We start from the raw sequence: 22,452 nt of genomic DNA on the forward strand, positions 1-22,452 counted from the left end.
TATGAAGAACCATCTACCTCATACTCTCCATGCCGCTCTCAGCTCTCCCTGGAACCGGAGGCTTCCACGTCTTCTAGTCCGTCTCGCCGGCCGGCCTTGGCGGACCAACTTTCCTTTTCATCCTTTCTCAGACAGATGGCGGATGACTTAGATGTGACCTTAGATACTGGGTCGAAGTACTCTAAGGAGTATCTGGACACCATGCATTTACCTCATCCTCCGGCGGAGACACTTCGGCTTCCCCTGCATAAGTTACTTGACCAGACTCTCATGCGGTGTTTGGAGACACCGTATTCCATACCTGCGGTACCTAGCAAGTTGGATGCTCGATACCGCATCGTGCACCACAAGGGGTTTGAGGGAGCTCAACTCTCTCATCAGTCCCTCCTAGTCGAGTCTTCCCTTAAACGTTCGCACCCCTCCCAAGTCTACGCTTCCGTGCCTCCTGGCAGGGAGGGGAGAACGATGGATAAGTTTGGTAGACGTATCTATCAAAATTCAATGATGGCGACTCGAGTGCTCAATTACAATTTTTTCTTCTCGTCCTATTTGGATTTTTTCTTGCCGGTACTCCGCAAGTTCACACCTTTCATCGATGCTGAGGCTCGGTTTGAGTTTGAGGAGGTGGTGGCGACCCTGTCCCAGTTGCGCCTCCAATTGATGCAATCCTCCTATGATGCTTTCGAGCTCTCGGCTCGTGCTGCGGCCTGCTCGGTCGCCATGCGTCGACTGGCTTGGCTTCGCACCATTGATATGGATCCGAATCTCCAAGACAGACTTGCAAATGTGCCTTGTGCGGGAGCGGATCTGTTCGATGAGTCTGTCGAGACTGTTACTAAAAAACTGTCAGACCACGAAAAATCTTTCCAGTCTATCATGAGGCCTAAGCCTAAACCACAACAGTCTCGTCCTTCTAGACCGCCTATAATCTACCAAAGGCGTTATCAACCGAGGCAGGCCCCTCCTGCGAGACAGCCTGCAAAGCGACAGCCGCCTCAGAAGACTCAGCAAAAGCCTCAGATGCCAGCTGCTCCCAAGGCTACTCAGCCTTTTTGACTCTCCTCCAGGGAGCATAACCGATCTCGTTCTGCCTACCCCATTTTTTCCCATAGGGGGTCGTCTCCATCATTTTTGTCATCGATGGGAGGCGATCACCACGGACCTCTGGGTCCTCTCCATCGTAAGAGAGGGATACTCTCTTCATTTCCAACGGGTCCCCCCGGACCATCCTCCAAGAGAGTATCCTTCCAACTCCACACAGACCGCTCTTCTTCTCCAGGAAGCTCAGGCTTTGCTCCGGCTTCGGGCCGTCGAGCCGGTACCGGTGGATCAACAAAACCAGGGGTTTTACTCCCGGTACTTCCTGGTCCCGAAGAAGACGGGCGATCTGCGTCCCATTTTGGACCTTCGGGTCCTCAACAAGTTTTTGGTCAGGGAACGGTTCCGCATGCTGACCCTTGCCTCTCTTTATCCCCTCATCGAGCAGAACGATTGGTTATGCTCTCTGGATCTCAAGGAGGCCTACACTCACATCCCGATTCATCCGGCCTCCCGCAAGTTCCTCAGATTCCGGGTGGGACATCTGCATCTGCAGTATTGAGTGCTTCCCTTCGGCCTATCTTCGTCGCCCAGAGTCTTCACGAAGTGTCTGGTAGTGGTGGCCGCTGCACTCCGGAACATGGGTCTCCAGGTGTTCCCTTACCTCGACGACTGGCTCATCAAGGCCCCGTCCGCTCCCAAGGTCATTTCGGCGACCTTGACCACCATTTGTTTTCTGCAGAGCTTGGGCTTCGAGATCAACTTTCCAAAGTCTCATCTTCAGCCCACCCAGTCTCTCCCCTTCATAGGGGCTGTCCTGGATACCATTCAACTTCGAGCATTCCTTCCTCCTCCACGCTTACATGCTCTCCTTCTACTCTGCCAGTCAGTGTCTTCTCGCCAATCCATCTCAGCGAGACACATGATGGTCCTTTTAGGCCACATGGCATCTACAGTTCATGTGACGCCTTTTGCCAGACTACATCTCAGGATCCCTCAATGGACTCTGGCATCTCAGTGGACTCAGGTGTCCGACCCGTTATCTCGTCATATTGTGGTCACTCCTGCTCTACGGCAGTCTCTTCTCTGGTGGATGACCTCTTCGAATCTATCCAGAGGTTTGCTGTTTCATTCTCCTCCCCATCAGAAAGTTCTAACGACCGATTCATCGAACTATGCATGGGGGGCCCATCTGGATGGTCTTCGCACTCAGGGGTTCTGGACCAGTGCGGAATGACTCCATCAAATCAATCTTCTGGAGCTCAGGGCCATCTTCAATGCCCTCCAAGCTTTTCAACATCTGCTTCACGACATGGTGGTCCTTATTCGCACAGACAATCAGGTCGCCATGTATTATGTCAACAAACAAGGGGGCACGGGCTCGGCCCCTCTTTGTCAGGAAGCTCTTCGAGTCTGGGATTGGGCGGTTCGCCACAACACCTTCCTCAGAGCAGTCTACATTCAGGGGAAGGACAACGTCTTGGCAGACAAATTGAGTCGTCTACTTCAGCCTCACGAATGGACGCTCCACTCCGACCCCCTTCATCAGATCTTTGCTCAGTGGGGGACACCTCAGATCGACCTCTTTGCAGCCCCCCACAACTTCAAGCTGCCTCAATTTTGCTCCAGGATCTACACTCCTCATCGCCTGGAGGCAGATGCTTTTCTGCTGGATTGGAGCAAACGTTTCCTATATGCGTTTCCTCCTTTTCCTCTCATTCAAAAGACTCTAGTCAAATTGAAATTAGACCATGCCACCATGATTCTGATTGCTCCTCGGTGGCCCAGACAACCTTGGTTCTCCCTTCTACTTCAACTCAGCAGCAGGGAGCCAGTACTTCTTCCAGTGTTTCCTTCACTACTCACTCAACATCAAGGTTCACTACTTCATCCCAATCTGCAGTCCCTCCACCTGACAGCTTGGTTCCTTTCAACATAACTCCTCACCAGTTCTCTCAAGCAGTGAGGGAGGTCTTGGAGGCTTCCAGGAAGCCTGCTACTCGACAATGCTATTCCCAAAAATGGACTAGATTCTCTTCCTGGTGTATTTCCAATGCCACGGAACCTCAGCGAGCTTCCCTATCTTCTGTATTGGATTATCTTCTACACCTGTCCCAGTCTGGCCTCAAGTCTACCTCTATACGAGTCCACCTGAGTGCTATTGCGGCTTTCCATCAGCCTCTACAAGGGAAACCTTTGTCTGCTCATCCTGTGGTTTCCAAATTTATGAAAGGGCTTTTTCATGTCAACCCTCCTCTCAAACCTCCTCCTGTGGTTTGGGATCTCAATGTTGTCCTCTCTCATCTTATGAAGCCTCCGTTTGAACCTCTCAACATGGCTCCACTCAAGTATCTCACCTGGAAGGTGGTTTTTCTAGTGGCCCTCACGTCAGCTCGTCGAGTCAGTGAGCTTCAGGCCCTAGTGGCGGATCCACCGTTCACTGTATTCCATCATGACAAGGTGGTTCTCCGTACTCATCCAAAATTCTTACCTAAAGTGGTCTCTGAATTTCACATCAACCAATCCATCGTGCTTCCGGTGTTCTTTCCAAAGCCTCATTCTCATCCTGGGGAATCTGCTTTGCACACTCTGGACTGTAAACGTGCTCTAGCTTTCTACTTGGATCGCACAAAGCCACACAGAACTGCTCCTCAACTTTTCGTCTCCTTTGATCCAAACAAGTTGGGACGACCGGTATCGAAGCGCACCATCTCCAACTGGATGGCGGCTTGTATCTCTTCCTGCTATGCCCAGGCTGGATTATCCCTTCCCTGTAAGGTCACAGCCCATAAGGTCAGAGCAATGGCAGCCTCTGTAGCCTTCCTCAGATCGACACCGATTGAGGAGATTTGTAAGGCTGCCACTTGGTCCTCGGTTCATACATTCACCTCTCATTATTGTCTGGATACTTTCTCCAGACGGGATGGACAGTTTGGCCAAACAGTGTTACAAAATTTGTTCTCTTAAGTTGCCAACTCTCCCACCATCCCATTGGGGTTAGCTTGGAGGTCACCCACTAGTGAGAATACCTGCCTGCTTGTCCTGGGATAAAGCAATGTTACTTACCGTAACAGTTGTTATCCAGGGACAGCAGGCAGCTATTCTCACGTCCCACCCACCTCCCCTGGGTTGGCTTCTCAGGCTAGCTACCTGAACTGAGGAGACGCGCCCGGTACATCGGGCGGGAAGGCACTGGCGCATGCGCGGTGCGGGCATCTCGAAACTTCTGAGTTTCTTCAAGCAAGACATGCTTGCAAGATGTCCGTATCGGGGCTCTGTCGGATGACATCACCCACTAGTGAGAATAGCTGCCTGCTGTCCCTGGATAACAACTGTTACGGTAAGTAACATTGCTTTTTCAATAAATCAAATCTTCTAATGCTTAGATATACAGCTAGGATCAAATTAAATGATACTTTAACTTTAACATCTATATTCCTTTAATTATAAGGAATTGGCATATTTCTAAAAATATAATTGATTCATATCAATATTCAAAAATAATTAATCAATCAATTTTAAGGACCCAATAAATTTGTTAACTCTCCTATTTTACTTAATAAATCATTATTCTTCCTCCTTCTTTATGATCCTGCCCCTTTTAGAATATTATTCCTGACCAGGTTTTGCCTATGACACAGATACTATCACCTTCCTTTTTATTAAATCAAATATCTTCTATATATTCACTATTATACTTAAATCAGAATAATTATCAAATTGGATCACTGTCTAATATTTTAACTAACTATGACAATTTCTATTTCAGCATACACCATTCAACCAATATTTCACACAAACCATTCTCCCATTCAGAGGAGAATTGAACATATACATCTTATTTTCTCAACCTCTCCTCATTCCCACTTATCATCCAAACATTTAATATTTCATCCTTAATGGAATGGTAACATTAGTAAAAGAGAATACGGTACTACATACTCAATTTATATATATTATATAAAATCTAAATAAATGAACATAAATAAAAGTCATAACGTATGTAGATCTGCCTCAAATATATCTTGCTCCTTTTTCCAAGTATTCTTAGTTATTCCCGTCACAATATCAATTTTGTTCTCTCTTCTTTTTTTTGTTTTCCACGGATATGCAGTCTTGTTCTGCTGTTAAGACTACATTGAGCTCCATTGGGCTTGCTATCGCTTCATATAATAGATAGTTTAAAATAATAATTAGTTAACTCCCAGTAGTCTATTATGAGTTTCTTAATCTTATGGCGTATACTCTTCTGCTCTATAACTTTATTCCGGTTGTACCAGTATAAAGGAAATCTAGGCAAAGTCATTTCCAATCACGTAGCCATCGACAAAAAGTCTAAAATCAACTACCGTTGTCTCCGAGTTCCATTCTTTCCTCTATTTACCGATGTAAAAGTGGATTCGACAACACTGTAACCACCCGCCTCTGTCTCAAAGCCATACCTCCATTTCCTTTGACGCATCGTTATAACATCCAATCCTCTTCTCTTTCCTGTAATCCTCATTGGTTGAGCAGCAGATATCCTTTTACCACACCTATATTGACGGTCTCAGTTAATAATTATAAGAATACTTTCTTTACAAGATCTCAGGATGACTATTCAAAGCTTGACACATGCAAACCAATTTGCAATTCAGTTCAGCTAAGAAGAATGAAAAGAAGACTGAAGAATCATGTATTCCATATTCTATTTATGTATGTCATCGATGACATCAGCAAGTATATGCAGTTCCAGTTCTATTCTCATGGCAGCATTACATCATTACTTTTAAAAGTAAGTAAAGATTCCAAGAATCTAAACAATCATCTTGTACTAAAACTCCATTTATAATTTAAAATATCAATTTCAATGGCTGAAAAAAAACACATTAAACCACAACCATCAAAATAAAAATTCCAAGACATATTTAACTTAGGAAGTCATTGGTTGCTCACACTGCTCTAAAAATTCCTGTAATTTGTTATGATCAGTAAAATTTTGAGTTTTATTTGCCAGAGTTACTCTCATTACCGCGGGATAAAGAAGCCCATATCTTGCCCCCAGTGCTCTCAGTTGTGGCCTTAGATCTAATAATTGCTTTCGTTTGAGCGCTGTTTCCTTGGCAAAATCAAGCACAATATGTATCCTTGCGTCCTGGCATCTCAGATTTTTATTTTCCTTGGCAAGTTGGCATATTTCCACCACATGCTGATATCGCAATAGTTTGAAAATCAAAGTCCTTGGACCTTTTTGTGAGGGTGTTCTTTGTCCAGGTATCCTGTGCGCTCTCTCAATCTCAAGAGGCACTTTAGATTTTAAGGGTAAAACTTTAGGAAGGAATTGTTCAAGAAAAGTTATGGGATCATTTTTTTCAACTCCTTCAGGCATCCCAATAATGCGCACATTGTTCCTCCTCTCGCGGTTCAAACATTCTTCCAAGTCTCTTTCTTTTTACTATTTCAAATTCCTTCCAAGCTTTTTTATTTTGCATTACCTCCATGTGCACTTCCTCTGATTTTTCCTCTAAATGAGTTATTTTACTATCCACCAAATCTACTCTCTTGGTGAGAATGGCCACATCCTCAATTGCCTTTTTCAATTCCCTCTTTATCTCCAAAACAATGTCTTTAATCTGCCTAAGTTCCACCATCACATCAGGATCTCCCTCTGCAGGTAGCGGAACTTTTGATGGAGTCCCTGGTTCCGGCTTTGATCTTTTATTACTGCTCGTACCGGATCCTCTAGCTCCTGAATCGCTTTTATTTTGCTTACCCGATGCCATTGTTAAATGTTCCCTAGTATTTTCCACCAATTTAAATATATTTGGAGCTGATTTGTATAAATAAGAGCTTATTTAACATGGAGCCCGTCTATCACCTGACCATTTGCCTGCGTGTCCAAGCCACGCCCCCCCACTCCCCGGCGGAATATAAATGATAATTAACATTTTCTCTGCGTACAGTGTGCTTTGTGTTTTTAAAATTTTATTGTTGGTAGATCATTTTGACTTGGCCACGAAGGTAAGGGGGAGGGAGGGAGGGGAGCTGCTGAAAGACATCTAGAAATCCTTGCAGGCTTGACTGTGCAGGGAATTATTTTTGTAAAATCATGTTTTGTTATGTGACTAGCATTATTTAGACTTTAATTTCTATGAATGAATAGAATGAAAATGATATAAAATTACTTGCTTGTTTTTATGTGCGTGCGCTGAAGGAAAGTGGAGAGAGAGTGGGCTGAGGACGCTGAAGAGAAATGGGCAACAGAGAGTGGGGAAAAGACGCTGATTTATAAATTGACAATTGTACAGAATATTGTTTCTTTTTATACTTTAATATAATAAGTTCAATATAAAACAATTCAAGGTTTGTGTGGATGGAATCAGGTGGTTTGTGGGGATGAGGACCGAGCTTACGGGGATTATCGTAGTCCAATAAAATGGTATTTTCTTATTTCTCATTATTTGTTTTATTTTTATTTGTAAAATGGTGACTGTTATGTATCAGTTTTTTCAAATTTACATCTACTGTCTTTATATTTTGCACAGTATTAGAGGACATGTATTACTGTTTTTGTGGTGTTGCATTGTATGCAGAGTCTGGTTTCTTGGCAGTTCATTTTAACTTTTGTCTACATATTTCTATTTTTAGTTTGTGATTATTCCATATTGGGCGAGGGTATATCTGTCTGTGTGTATGAAAGGGACATGGCTTTCTGATAGCATCGACTGTACAGGATCAATTGACTGTGCAGGATTTGGTTTGTTTAGTTTTACAATGTATGTATTGGTGTTCTAGTGCTCACTGCAGTGTTTAAGATGCTGCCTTTTCCTAGGTAAACTCTTGTTGTGTGATATGTAGATTGTTACTAAAAATCATATTTTTCATATAGATGGGGGGTGTCAAAAGATGATGGGCCCCGGGTGTCACATATGCTAGGTACTGCTACTACCACTATTTGATCTACTATAACTAAGTCTGTATTTTGAAGTCTGTATGTTATGACTATACTGTAAAAGCTAAAATTTAAATCCCCTATGTCCACCAAGTCTGTATTTCCCACCAAAGTTTGTCCTGCTTATACTGTGAATGTACTCCTGTAACCTGTTCTGGGCTCCTTTGGGAGGACGGGCTAAACAAATGAATAAATAAATTAAATAAGGAGGGCCCCCCAAATAGACAAGAATGAAGGAAGGGGAGAGGCAAAAATCAGGTCCACCCATTCCTCTCTAGTCAGGGGCTGTAGCATCTGCCATCCATTAACCAGGTCCTGAAAAAGAGGAAGGAGGTTCTTAGTAGGAGGGACATGTTGCAGCTGCATGTGCAAGATTATGGGGGTGGTGGGGGGGTGGGAAGAGGGAAAGAATCTAAACAGTACAAGAGGCAAGTGAGATGTCTATCCATAGGAACAACTGGATAAGACCAATGGTCCATCCATTATCCCATCATCACGGTGGTCAATTCAGGTCAGTAGTACTTGGGAAAAACCTGAAGAGTAGCAGCATTCCATGCCACCAATCCAGGACAAGCACAGGCTTCCCCCATGACTGTGTCAACAGCTCACTATGGACTTTTCCTTCAGGAACTTGTCCAAAGTCTCTGTCATTTGTTTGTGCTCTTGCAGAAGTCTGAACTTTCTGTTTCCATTCTTATCTTCCCTAGCAGAAGGAGTCCCTGCTCTCCTAAAAGGTGATTCAAAAAACCATTTCAGAGGGTAAATAGCAACCAGAACCATTACATATATATTACCTAAGAATATATCAGAGGGAGCAGGACTAGTAGCTTACCTGAACACAGCAACAGCAGCAGGTTCCAGTGGGCTGAAAATTCCTTCAGCATCAAGCAGCGCCAGCTACCATGTGAAGAATGGCTATGTAGATATAAAGGCATCCTAGTGCAGCTAAGAGATAAGAATCGGTGCTTTTGTAGACGTATCCCACCCACGTGGCATTTTAAATGCACCAATAAACAATTGAAAATCCAACATAGATGGCAGAACATTTGTTGAATGTCCCGCTGATTCATCCATAACTGATTAGTTAGTTGTCCAGCTGCAGGTCGTCCAATGACTGACTCCCTGAACGTGTTTTAAACGGCTATATAAACATACAAACTAATATTCTCAAATGTTTGGCACTTTGATAGCATGGGTCCAAAGCACATCACTAAACAGCAGCCTCTGTCTTGGAAGCCTAACTTCACACAGGCTGAGAGAGAAATGCTGGTACAGGAGATCCACACACACCACCAGCACCTCTTCTCTCCCTAAGGGGTAAGGTGCAAGGTGTGGGCTGGGATTGCTGCCCAGCTCAATACAGTCTACCACCACAATCACAATGTTTAGGACTGCAAGAAAAAATGGAGAGCCCTGAAAATGGAGGTGATAGCCAAGGCTGGCAACAGGGCTGTAGACACTGACCTGTCTGACCTGAGCCCCTTGGAACAGCTGGTGCTGACGTTCGTTAGTGGCTCAAACACACTTTAGGTAGCAGCTTATATGCTTTGAAAGAAGGTCTAATTGTAGGTGGGTTTTGAAACGTACAAGAAAAGTGAGCCTTGAAGATGTACGCAGGCAGATAGAAAAACTAAAAACTGACAAATCCCCAGGTCCGGACAGAATCCATTCAAGGGTTCTGAAGGAATTAAAGGAGGAGATAGCGGAACTACTGCAGCAAATTTGCAATCTATCCCTGAAAACAGGCATGATCCCGAAGAACTGGAAGATAGTCAATTTTACGCCCATCTTTAAAAAGGGATCAAGAGGTGACCCGGGAAACTACAGACCGGTGAATCTGACCTCGGTTCCAGGGAAAATGGCGGAAGCACTGATAAAAGAAAACATCGATGAGCATTTTGAAAGAAACAAACTTCTGATAACTAACCAACATGGTTTCTGCAAGGGGAGATCGTGCCTAACGAACTTATTGCACTTCTTCGAAGGAATTAACAAATGGATGGACAAAGGAGACCCCATAGATATCATATATCTAGATTTCCAAAATGCCTTTGACAGGTGCCCCATGAACGCCTACTCCAGAAACTGAAGAACCATGGGGTGGAAGGAGACGTACATAGATGGATCAGAAACTGGTTGACGGGTAGGAAACAGAGGGTAGGAGTGAAGGGCCACTACTCGGACTGGAGGAGGATCATAAGTGGGGTCCCGCAGGGCTCGGTGCTCGGGCCGCTGCTATTTAATATATTCAGAAATGATCTAGAAACAGGGACGAAGTATGAGATAATAAAATTTGCGGACTAAAGAGGACTGCAAAGAATTGCAAAGGGATTTGAACAAACTAGGGGAATGGGCGACGAGATGGCAGTTGAAGTTCAACGTTGAGAAATGTAAAGTATTACATGTGGGAAACAGAAACCCGAGGTACAACTATACGATGGGAGGGATATTATTAAATGAGAGTACCCAAGAAAGGGACTTGGGGGTAATGGTGGACATGACAATGAAGCTGACGGCACAGTGCGCAGCGGCCGCTAAGAAGGCAAACAGAATGCTAGGCATAATCAAGAAGGGTATTACAACCAGAACGAAAGAAGTTATCCTGCCGTTGTATATGGTGATGGTGCGTCCACATCTGGAGTACTGCGTCCAATATTGGTCGCCGTACCTTAAGAAGGACATGGCGTTACTCAAGAGGGTTCAGAGGAGAGCGACGCATCTGATAAAGGAGATGGAAAACCTTTTATACACTGAGAGATTGGAGAAACTGGGTCTCTTTTCCCTGGAGAAGAGGAGACTTAGAGGGGATATGATAGAGACTTATAAGATCATGAAGGGGATAGAGAGAGTAGAGAGGGACAGATTCTTCAAACTTTCGAATAATAAAAGAACAAGAGGGCAATCAGAAAAGTTGAAAGGGGACAGATTCAAAACGAATGCTAGGAAGTTCTTCTTTACCCAACGTGTGATGGACACCTGGAATGCGCTTCCAGAGAGCGTAATAGGGCAGAGTACGGTACTGGGGTTCAAGAAAGGACTGGATAATTTCCTGCTGGAAAAGGGGATAGAGGGGTATAGATAGAGGATTACTGCACAGATCCTGGACCTGTTCGGCCGCCGCGTGAGCAGACTGCTAGACATGATGGACCTCAGGTCTGACCCAGCAGAGGCATTGCTTATGTTCTTATGTTCACACAGTCAAGGCTTTGGCTCTGTCATGGACTTGACTTTGTACTGTGAGTTTTTCTTTTTGTCTGCCGCTAAAAAAAGAATTAGCAATTCATACCTATGGATTTCCTCCAGTTCCTTCCTCTGGCGCCAGAGCTAAGTATTTTGTTTCCTTGTTCAACAATGTTGCATCTAGAACTTTATATTTCATATATTTATTCACAAAAAGTATAAAAAGTTTTTACAGAAAAAAAAACATATATATCCTATATAATAAAACCCTAAGCGCACATGCGCACTTAGGATTTCGTGTTGCCTGCCGCTGTGGTGTGTGATCTTTGGCAGCCAACCCAGCGGCAGGGAACATTCTGGCCACTCCCCTCCTCCAGCTGTCACTCACCCTGGAAGCCAGGCAAGCTCTCTCCTTGCCCGCGTCCTCGGCAGGGAACACACCTCGGCCCTCACTCGCCGCTGCCACCGCTGCTGCTGCTGATCCTCCTGTAAAGAACAGCCTGCGATGGTGGCCGGCTTTAGCGAACCTCGCAGGCCGCTCTCCAACTCGGTAGCACGTTCCCTCTGACGCGATCCCGTGCGTCAGAGGGAACGTGCTACCGAGGCTGGAGAGCGGCCTGCGAGGTTCGCTAAAGCCGGCCACCATCGCAGGCTGCTCTTTACAGGAGGATCAGCAGCGTGAGAGGAGCCACCGCCGGCACTTTTAAAACTTAAAACAAAAACCTTCGGCCGCAGCAGGCCAGCCCGTGGGAAGGGAAGGGGGAGGGGCCGAACAGAGCAGGCCAGATCGCAGGGAGGGGCCGAACGGAGCAGGACAGCTCAGGTAAGAGAAGGGAATTGCTTCACAGGGACCTGGAGGGGAAGGGAAATACCGCTGCTGCTTCTGCAAAGGAAAGTGTGTGGGGGGGAGGAGAGACAGAAACTAAACTAAACTAAACTAAATCTTGGGTTTATATACCGCAACATCTCCACAGGTGGAGCTCGACACGGTTTACATGGTTAGGGAAGGAACGGAACTCCAATAGATTTATAGAAGTAGGTAAGAAGAGAGGTTAGGTGTGATAATACTAGGGAGGGGATGAGGTTACGTTTTGGAGAAGAGCCAGGTCTTCAGAAGCTTACGGAATGGTAGAAGGGGGCTCAAGTTGCGGAGAGGGGAAGGGAAACTATTCCATAACTGAGCGATTCTGAAGTGGAGGGAGGAACCGAGTTTACCAACGAGGGAGATACCTTTTAAGGAGGGGAGGGATAATTTTAGACAGACAAAGGAGGTCAGGTAGAGAGACAGACAGAAATAAAGACAGACAGGGGACCAGAGAGACAGACAAAGAGTGCCAGGGAGAGGGAAAGAAAAATAGCAGGAGGGAGAGAGACAGAAAGAAAGGAAGAAAGAGACAGAGCAGGGAGAGAGACATAAATAAAGAAAGACAGACAGGCATATATTCTAGTACCCGTTAATGTAACGGGCTTAAACACTAGTATATATATAAAAGAATTAAATATACTGTGCAAAGTAGTGGGGTTTTCCCTTTTAGATCTTTTACATTGTGCTGCGGGTGTGAGTTTTTTGCCTATGAAAAGAAAAGAATGCCAGCTGTGAATCATCAATGATTGCTGCATGTTAAAAATGTTTTTGAGGCTTTTTCTTTACCTGTTTCTGGGAGTCATAGTTGTCACCTAATGGTAGGTACAGTTAGATGTCTTTGGCAAATGAGTGAATCTTGATTTGGTGTTTGTGGGCTATAAAATGATTATGATTATTGAGAGCTTCTATACCGCTACTAATGGGAGTCAATATAGAGATTAAACAGCACAGTGGATAGTAGTGCTCCTTCTGGTACCCCCTTCTGGTACCCTGTACTTCATCAGCTTTGGCTTTGATAGGGTAGTATTGAGTAGCACAAATTGGAATCTGTCGCTTAGGAAGGACGTGAACCAGAGTAGCGCCATATCTCGGATGCCAAGCTCAACAAGCTGTGTGAGGAAGATATCATGGTCAATGGTGTTGAATGGTGCACTGAAATCTATTAGCACCAGAAGGATATCGTTTCCTTTTACTGTGAGTTTCCAACAGTCATAAATGATATCAAGGAGGACAGTTTCAGTGCTATGAAATTTCTGGAAACCTGATTGGAAAGTGGATAGGGCTTTTTTGTTGTCAGAAAGGAGTGTAGTTGGTTGAGTACTTTTTTTGCTAAGATTTTTGAAATGAAAGGTAGGTTGGAGTCGGGCTTAAAGTTGCTGGGTGTGTCCGGGTTAAGTATGGATTTCTTCAAGAGTGGCCTAATGATTGCCGATTTCCAGCTTGTAGGTACAGAGCCTATGTGTAGTGAGGCATTGATAAGAGGGAGAAGTGAGTGTGCAAAAGCGTCTTTCACCTCAACTAGGAGGCGTGACGGACAGGGATCCAGGATGGAATCGAATGGCTGAATGGAGTCAATAATCTCGGTAAGGTCATCGAGTGAGACAATGTTGAAGTAGGTTAGTTTTTCAGTTGTGGGTGTGGGGATTCTGGACAGAAGGGTACCTGTGTCAGTTGTGTGACAGAGTACAGGTGGAAACATGTTGTCTATTTTTTCAGCGAAGTAGTTTGAGAGTAATTCACTGATGTTCATGCTGGTGTTCAGGTGTTGATTGTCTCCTTGTGGTGCTGACAATATCTTTTTGGATGATGTAAAAAGGTTCTTTGATCGGTTGGGGTTTTTTAGTAGTTGTTGGGAGTAGTAAGCCTTTTTTGCGTCAAGTATAGCTAATTTGTATTCATTGAGTTTCCTCCAGTTGGATTTGTCTCCATTTGGCCTGGAATTGTACCATTCCCTCTCTTCTTTTCTTAGTTCTCTTTTCTTCTTAGGTTGTCAGTGAACCAAGGGTGAGGAGAGATTGCGGGGGTAGCATTTAATTTCTTTGATTGAGGCTAGGCCCTTGTAGATTTTTTTTACTTGGGTGTGCCAGGTTGTGACCACTTTATCAACGGATTTATGGTTTGATTTCAGTAGTGTTGCTAGGTCAGAAAGGCCTGAGGAGAGATTCTTTAGGTCGATAGTCATTGTTAGACTTTCTATTGCTGGGGTTGTTTGTTAGGTGGTGATTGTTTTGTTGTGTATGAATGTTTGAATGAGATAATATGGTGGTCAGACCAGGGTACTGATTCAATGGAGTAGTTTGTGGTTGTTGTGTTAGTAGAAGAGTCACTTTGGATGAAGATTAGGTCTAGGACTTGACCCGCTGAGTGGTCACTGAGACAATTTGGTGGAATCCCAGGTTTGTTTTCTCTTATTGTTTTGCCTTACTTTTACTCTGTTTTTGCTATTTTGTGTTATTTATTCTTCTAGGTTTAAATTTCTTTTGATCAATCCTTTTTTTGTCTTTGGTTAATCTACCCAGAATGACAGAATTTTTTAAATCTGTGAGTCTGCTTCAATGCTTTCTAACTCTGCCTATGGTGGGCCTGTGCAATGCGATGTGTCGGGAGTGCCTTTTGAATACCGTCACTCTTCTCCTGCTGCTGTCTTTGGCCGGTGCCTGATTGATGTTCCACGGCCCACTGGAGGGGCCTTAGGCGCCTGGACCAATCAGGCCCTAGGATCCTTTGGGTTGGGCAGTGGAGGGGTGGGCCCGCCTCATTTGAACGGAGGCGGGCCTACTGGCTGGATGGTGCAAATTGCCGTCCGGCCAAATTGGAGGTAAGCCCAAGGAGGGGTTCCAGGGTGGGGGCTTTCGTTGCGTGGGTCCGGCAGGAGGGGTTGGGTACCCTCATGCCAGCGATCTTTGGAGGGGGGATTCCAAGGCATTACTATACTGTATAATCTTACTTACAGATGGTTGACTATGCTGCTAATGTATAGTCTGCAAAATCTTTTGAATATGCTTAGCTTATACTGGAAACCTATGGTGTTCTCTAGATACAGGCAGCATTTTTTTTTTTTACTTCATGCATTTCCTCATTTTCATGTAATCGTCTTTTGAAAGACACTGCATTTATTTAGTTTATGCAGTATTAGGACTAGTTAATGTATTTTTTTAACCTTGCCAATAAATGCACAATTCAGCATTATTTCTATCAAAAAAGTTTGGTTTTATTTGATAGATTTAGTGCTTTTTAAATATAACTATTATCTTTGAATATTTGGTTATATTTATGTGACAATAAGGACCAACAAACAAGTTGTAGATGATTGATGCTGGAATTGATGCTTCTATTAGCTTTTGAGAATTATTTTCTCTCTTTATCAGGTCAGCAATAATTGTAAAATTAGGAATTTCTAATGCAATTGTTTGTCTTGTATTCCAACTAATTTTAATCTGCTAAACATGTGGCACATAATTTTGTTTTTTGTTTTTTTTAGTAATAAATCTGGAGTTTTATATTTTATAAAGAAATGCTATATATCAGTAGTGTGTAGAATTCATTGCCTTATAGTGTCAAAGAATTTCAATAGGATTTACTTCTCGGTGACAACTTTCATATTCACATGTGTGCTGTTAATCAGCAGGTTTTGCCCTGATTTTCAGAGCAAAAATGTGTTTATATTCAGAATTTTATGGATTTAATGGTTATATGGCCCAGTTGTATCAGTTTATCTACAAGGAGAAGCTTACTGAAAACGAATGGAAAAAATTTTGAAAAAGTAGTCTACAGATGTGATTTTTACCTATGTATTAAACATACCTCTGGGATTATTCCTTCTCAGTGTAGCTAAATATTTGTATTGTAGAGTAATGTATGGACTTTGAAAACTGCCTTCTTTCAATGCAATTAAGACTGCCAATTAGCACAAGTAGAACACTTTACACTAAACGGAGGACAAAATTCAAAGTGTAAAAGTATAATTTTTATTTACTATTTTCATTTTAGGTAAAAACAATGAAAACCGTTCCCATATTCTATGGAAGCATAAAACGTTTTCTTCTGTATGGGGATCATGAGTCAGATGTATATGCTACTGGAGGAGAGGTTCAAATACATGTGGTAAGGCATGTAATTGTGATGTATAAGCAGTTGTCATGTTTGTAATATAAGATGGTAATTTTAGATCTTAGATTCATAAATGTTTCATTATCTGTTAGGCTGTGGTGCTGAAAACATCCAAATGATGCTTTTCAAAAGGCAGAATTTGAACATTTTCCACTGCAGTTTGGCCAAATAGCAAGGGGTGTATGTAGGAGGTGTGTTTTGGGCAAGAGTATAGCAGGCCCAAAATTTGGACTCCTTTCAACAATAATGGAAAAAGGGAATAAGCTTGTGTGTTCTTTCACCCTTGATAACATTCATCTTGATTTAGTAACATATTTAAAAATACTGGGTGTCATCATTGATGATAAATTTTCTTACCACGAACACATAAGCAATACCGTCAAATTTTGTTTCTATAGACTACGAATGATTCGCTCGATTTCTAAGTTTCTTGAGCCAAAATCAATAAATATATTAATTCACTCTTTAAATATTGCTAAACTTGATTACTGTAATTCTTTATTAATAAATATCACACAAAAAGAAAATAAGTGCTTTCAGATAATCCAGAATACGGCCGTTAAACTCATTCATAATGGGAAAAAATATGATCATGTCACTCCTTTTTTGATTAAATCACACTGGCTCCCAATTAACCACCATATCACTTTTAAAATTTTACTCTTAGTATTTAAAACTCTTTCCACTAATGAACCACAATTTATTAATAAACTTCTTATCCCTTATAGTACATCGCGTTCTCTCCGGTCCACTAATCAAAAGCTCATAGTAGTCCCCTCTCTGAAAGTTATTGGAACTCGATGACATGATATGTTTTCAGTGATGGCTCCACAACTTTGGAACACTTTGCCTCAGCATTTAAGAGAGGAAAATGATCTTAGCCATTTTAAAAGTAACTTAAAGAGTTTCCTTTTTTAAGATGCTTTTAATCTTTAAATTATGTTCAAATTTTATATTAGTTTCCCTTCAGGTTTCTACTTTTCCCTCCCTAATGTTCTCTCCATCTATGGTTCTTTTCTATACTTTAAAGCATTGAATTGTAGTTCTATCCCTCCTTACCTTGTGTATTGATTAGTCTGCAAGTCTGTCGGTCTAACCCATCATTTTAAAATTTTAAACGGTGTGTCTAAATATATGTTTATATTTTTATTATTGTTGTAACTCGCTTAGTAAATCTAAATAAGCGACTCATCAAATTAAAATAAAACTTGAAACTTGAAAAAATGTCCAAGGCAAAAAAAGGAGGACATTTTTAATTCCACCTGTTTCAAATACATCCAGAATATGAAAAGATACCCTGGCTGAGCAGCTGACTACTGAAGGGATAAAGACATGACCCCTTCATCTCCCAGTGGTTACTGATCTCCTCCCATCTAGTGATCACCGAAAAGTGGGGTTCATTATTAAAATGCAAGGAAGAAAGAATTTACTCAAGTTTGATGTGGAGCTCGGCATGGTTTACAAGAACTTAAAATATAGGAAGAGAAGGAAAAAAAAAAAAAAGGTTTACATGAACTTATATATAGAAGAGAAGACTAAGGGGGGATAGAATTACATTTTAGTGAAAAGCCAGGTTTTCAGTTGCTTGCGGAATAATTGGAGGGAGCCCAGGTTCCGCAGCAGGGTAGTAAGGTCGTTCCAAAGACCTTTGATTTAGAGATTGTTTAAAAGGATAGGAGTTTGGTATTTGATAAACTGCCTTTCTATAGCTACAGTGAGAGCGGTTTACATATTATATGCAAGTACTTACTTTGTACCTGGGGCAGTAGAAGGTCACAAGGAATTGCAGTGGGAATTGAACCCAGTTCCCCAGGTTTTCAGGCCACTGCACTAACCACTGGGCTACTCTTCCATTCCAGTTTAAGCTATTGTTTTTGTTGTAAATATGTGGCTTTATACTAATAAAAATATTTAAAGTTAACTTTAAAAATTTAAGTGATCTTGGTGAGCCAATCTACAAAGACTAGACATCCTTGCCATAAGTTAACACAATTTAATCTTGTTTTATATTCATCAACCTTTCACCCCCCCCCCCTTTTTTTTGGTGGGTGTTTCTATTTGGAAGAGTTTATATTCAAGTTTTCAAGTTTTATTTAAAATTTGATTAATCGCTTAATCTTCTAAGCAATGTACAAAAAATAAAAGTTTAAAACATTCAGGGAGATACAATATATGAAACATGGATTTAACATACAAGACTTACAGTACCAATGGGAAGGGAGGTGAGAAATATAATATGAGACAGGAAAGAAATGAATATGGAAAAAACATAAGGTAGGATTTTGAGAAAAGAAGAGGAGAAACAGAAAAGAAGAAGAAAAAGGTTATGAATAAAATTAGTTGGAAACTTGTCCTTGTTTAAGGAATCGGAGATCGAGGGTTTTGAGCTTATCCTAGCTTAAAGAGTGAAAGGTCAAAAGCATCCTTAAAAAGAAAGCATTTTAGACTACTCTTGAACCTGTCCAGAAAACGTTCCTCTCTCAAATAATTGGGAAGGGAGTTCTATATTTGAGGTGCAATGACTGAAAAAATATATTGCCGTCTTGTGTTAATGATTTTAAGAGAGGGGACTGTTAATAAATGTTGATCAGATTTGAGTGTTCGAATAGGGGCATTGTATATCGGAAGTCTGTCAATGAAGGATGGGGCCTTGGAGAGAAGTGTTTTAAAAGTTAATAGACATATTTTATATGTTATCCGATGGGATACTGTAGCCAATGGGATTTCTTAAGTGGGGCCTTGAAAATCATAGGTGGTCTTGAAAAGAGCTTTCCTCTGGATCAAGCGAGGGAAGGGAAATGGTTGTTTCTAATGTTTGACTTCTGTGGTAAGCAAATTAATAGAAACACTTTTAAAACAGAGAATGGTGAAGTTTCTGGAATTCTATGGATTACAGAACTGGAGGCAACATGGATTCACTAGAGGTAGGTCTTGTCAGATGAATCTGATCAGTTTCTTTCACTGAGTGATCAGAGAATTGCATAGAGGGAGCGTGATAGATGTGGTGTATTTAGATTTTAGCAAAGCCTTTGACAGTGTTCCACACAGACATCTGATAAATAAACTGAGTTCCCTTGGGATGGGTCCCAAAGTGACAGGCTGGGTCAACAACTTGCTGAGTGGAAGGCGACAGAAAGTAGTGATCAATGGAGATCGCTCTGAGGAAAGGGATGTTACAAGTGGTGTTCCTCAAGGTTCTGTTCTTGGGCCTGTTCTTTTTAACATTTTTATAAACGATATTGCTGAAGGGTTGTCGGGTAAGATTTACCTCTTTGCGAATGATACCAAAATCTACAATAGAGTAGACACTTCAGATGTGTGAATAACATGAAGAAAGACCTGGCGAAGCTTGAAGAATGGTCTGAAATTTGGCAGCTAAATTTTAATGCTAAGAAATGCAAGGTCATTCATTTGGGCTGCAAAAACCTGAGGGAACGATACAGTTTATATGGTGAAGAACTTATGTGCACGATAGAAGAGCGGTACTTAGGTGTGATTGTATGTGATGATCTTAAGGTGGCCAAACAGGTTGAAAATGTGAAGGCAAAAGCTAAAAGGATGCAAAGGTGCATAAGGAGAGGTATGGCCAGTAGAGAAAAGAATGTATTGATGCCTCTGTAAAAGACTTTAAGACCTCATTTAGATTTTTGTATACAATTCTGGAGGCTGCACGTTCAAAAAGATATAAAAAGGATGGAGTTGGTCCATAGGAAGGCTACTAAAATTGTGTGTGGTCTTTGTCATAAGGCGTATGGGAACAGATTTAAAGATCTCGATCTGTATACTTTGGAGGAAAGGCAGGAGAGGGTAGATATAATAGAGACATTTAAGTACTTACATGATGTAAATGCACATGAGTTGAGTCTCTCATTTGAAAGGAAGTTCTAGAATGAGAGTGCATAGGATGAAGTTAAGAAGTGATAGGCTCAGGAGTAAACTAAGGAAATACTTTTTTAGAGAAAGGATGATAGATGCATGGAACAGTCTCCCGAATGAGGTGGTGAAGACAGAGACTGTGTCTGAATTCAAGAAAGCCTAGGATAGGCATGTGAGATCTCTTAGAGTAGACGTATCAAACACTGGCCCTTGGGGTCATATGATTTGGCCCGCGAGACAATTACCGTATTTTCACGCATATACCGCGCACCCGTGTAAAACGCGCACACAGGTACAGCGCGCGGGAAACCTAAATTTATGTAAACAAATTATATAGCGCGCACACGCATATACCGCGCATGCTGCTCCATGAATTTAAATGTCCTTCTGCCGCCCCGAGTCTCCTCTCGTCCCGACTCTCCTTTCGCCGCCCTGCCCTGAGTCTCCTCTCATCCCGACTCTCCTTTTGCCACCCTGCCCTCTGCCCCGAGTCTCCTCTCGTCCCGACTCTCCTTTCGCCACCCTGCCCTCTGCCCCGAGTCTCCTCTCGTCCCGACTCTCCTTTCGCCGCCCTGCCCCGAGTCTCCTCTCATCCCGACTCTCCTTTCGCCACCCTGCCCTCTGCCCCGAGTCTCCTCTCGTCCCGACTCTCCTTTCGCTGCCCTGCCCTGCTCCCAGCTCTGTAAGCATGCACAGACCATCTACAGACAAAGAAGATGGTCTGAGCATGCTTGCCGCTCAGTTTTCTGTGCCGGGTTGTCGGGGTGCGCTTTTGACCTGTCTCCTAGGCGGGCCTTTGTTGCGGCTTGCTTTTGACCACCTGGCTGTTTCCCCCCTCTATCTGGCCTTGTAATTTGCCCAGTGAATACTATTTTGCCTATACAACAGCATCTCAGCCTTTGGGTAAGCCTATAAAAGATCATTAATGCTGCATGTAGAGCCCACATTTTAATTTAATCTCTTCAGATTGGTATTCTGCATTTATCTAGTAGAGTTTATCAATTAAATTTAAATTTACTGCCATAATGCCAGGAATGAGACGAAAGTCATATACAGCGGACTTTAAGCTTAAAGTCGTTGCGAAAGCTGAGGAAATAGGCAACCGGGCCGCAGCGAGAGAGTTCAATGTTGGAGAAACATCGGTGCGTGAATGGAGAAAAGATAAGAAGGAACTGGAGAAATGCAATCCGCGAAAACAGGCACATTGTGGGGCCAAACCAAAATGGCCTCAGCTGGAAGATGATTTGAAGCAGTGGATTCTGGGGAGAAGGGAGCAAAATCAATCAGTCTCTACCGTTGCGATTCAAATGAAGGCAAAACAACTTGCCAATGGAAGAGGAATACCCGACTTCAAAGCTGGCTTCACATGGATCTCAAAATTTATGAAAAGGAACGGACTATCGGTTCGAATGAGAACAACTGTTGGCCAGCGACTTCCGGATGACTGGCAGCAAAAATTGATCGATTTCCGTGACTTTGTCACCAAAGAAATATCTGAACTTGGCATCACTGCAAAGGACGTCATCAACATGGATGAAATTCCAATGGCATTCAACATTCCAGCGACAAGAACCATAGCCCCCACAGGTACTAAATCTGTTGCCATCACCACAACTGGGCATGAAAGAACGTGTTTTACAGTAGTTCTTGGTTGCTCAGCTAGTGGGGTTAAGTTAAAGCCCATGGTCATTTTCAAAAGGGTCACTATGCCCCGTGAAAAACTGCCAACCTTGTGCACTGCAACAAGAAGGGATGGATGTACTGCGACGTAATGAGATTGTGGGTAGATAAATGCTTTAGGGCAAGACAGGGTGGATTTTTTTCAAAAAAATCCTTGTTAATTTTTGATGCCATGGCTGCCCACAAAGAAAAAAATGTTCAGGCCTACATTAATTCTACTGGTGCCCACATCGCTGTGATACCTGGAGGCCTGACGTGTAAGCTGCAGCCACTTGACATCGCAGTGAATCATCCATTCAAGACTTTTGTTAGAAAGGAGTGGGAGGAGTGGATGCAAAGTGGCACGCACGAGTACACACCCGCGGGGCGGCTGAAGCGGGCAACTTTCATAGAAGTCTGCAAGTGGGTGGCTTCAGCATGGGATAAAATAACACCAGATACTATTCGAAACGGATTTAAAAAAGCGGGCATTGTTTATGAAACCAATGACACTACTACCGGTAATCATGCAGCGGAAGGAGGCAACAACACGGATATCAGCGATGATGATGACGACGATGACGATATCACTTCGGAAATAAACGAGGATCGTCTGCAGGCCGTGCTCACTTTATTTAATGACAATGATGACAATTCGGATTTTGATGGATTCAACAATTCAGATGACTGTGATGATGATGACTGAATAAACCAGTAAACTTTGTTTATTTACAACTTTACCATAATTACGGTAACTGTATTTAGATTATTTTGTCCTCGATACTTCGTTTGA

General features: G+C 42.7%; 1 protein-coding gene across 2 annotated transcripts in view; it reads left to right on the forward strand.

Moving 5' to 3' along the window:
* Window positions 1–22,452, forward strand: part of SMCHD1 (structural maintenance of chromosomes flexible hinge domain containing 1) — a 719,028-nt gene that overhangs the window by 183,330 nt on the left and 513,246 nt on the right. For both annotated transcript variants that reach the window (XM_033933958.1, XM_033933959.1), the window contains exon 14: window positions 16,005–16,118. In XM_033933958.1, coding sequence (XP_033789849.1) covers window positions 16,005–16,118 — 114 coding nt within the window. The remainder of the gene's footprint in view (window positions 1–16,004; window positions 16,119–22,452) is intronic.

The sequence above is a fragment of the Geotrypetes seraphini genome, chromosome 2, assembly GCF_902459505.1.
Source record: "Geotrypetes seraphini chromosome 2, aGeoSer1.1, whole genome shotgun sequence".
Taxonomy (NCBI): domain Eukaryota; kingdom Metazoa; phylum Chordata; class Amphibia; order Gymnophiona; family Dermophiidae; genus Geotrypetes; species Geotrypetes seraphini.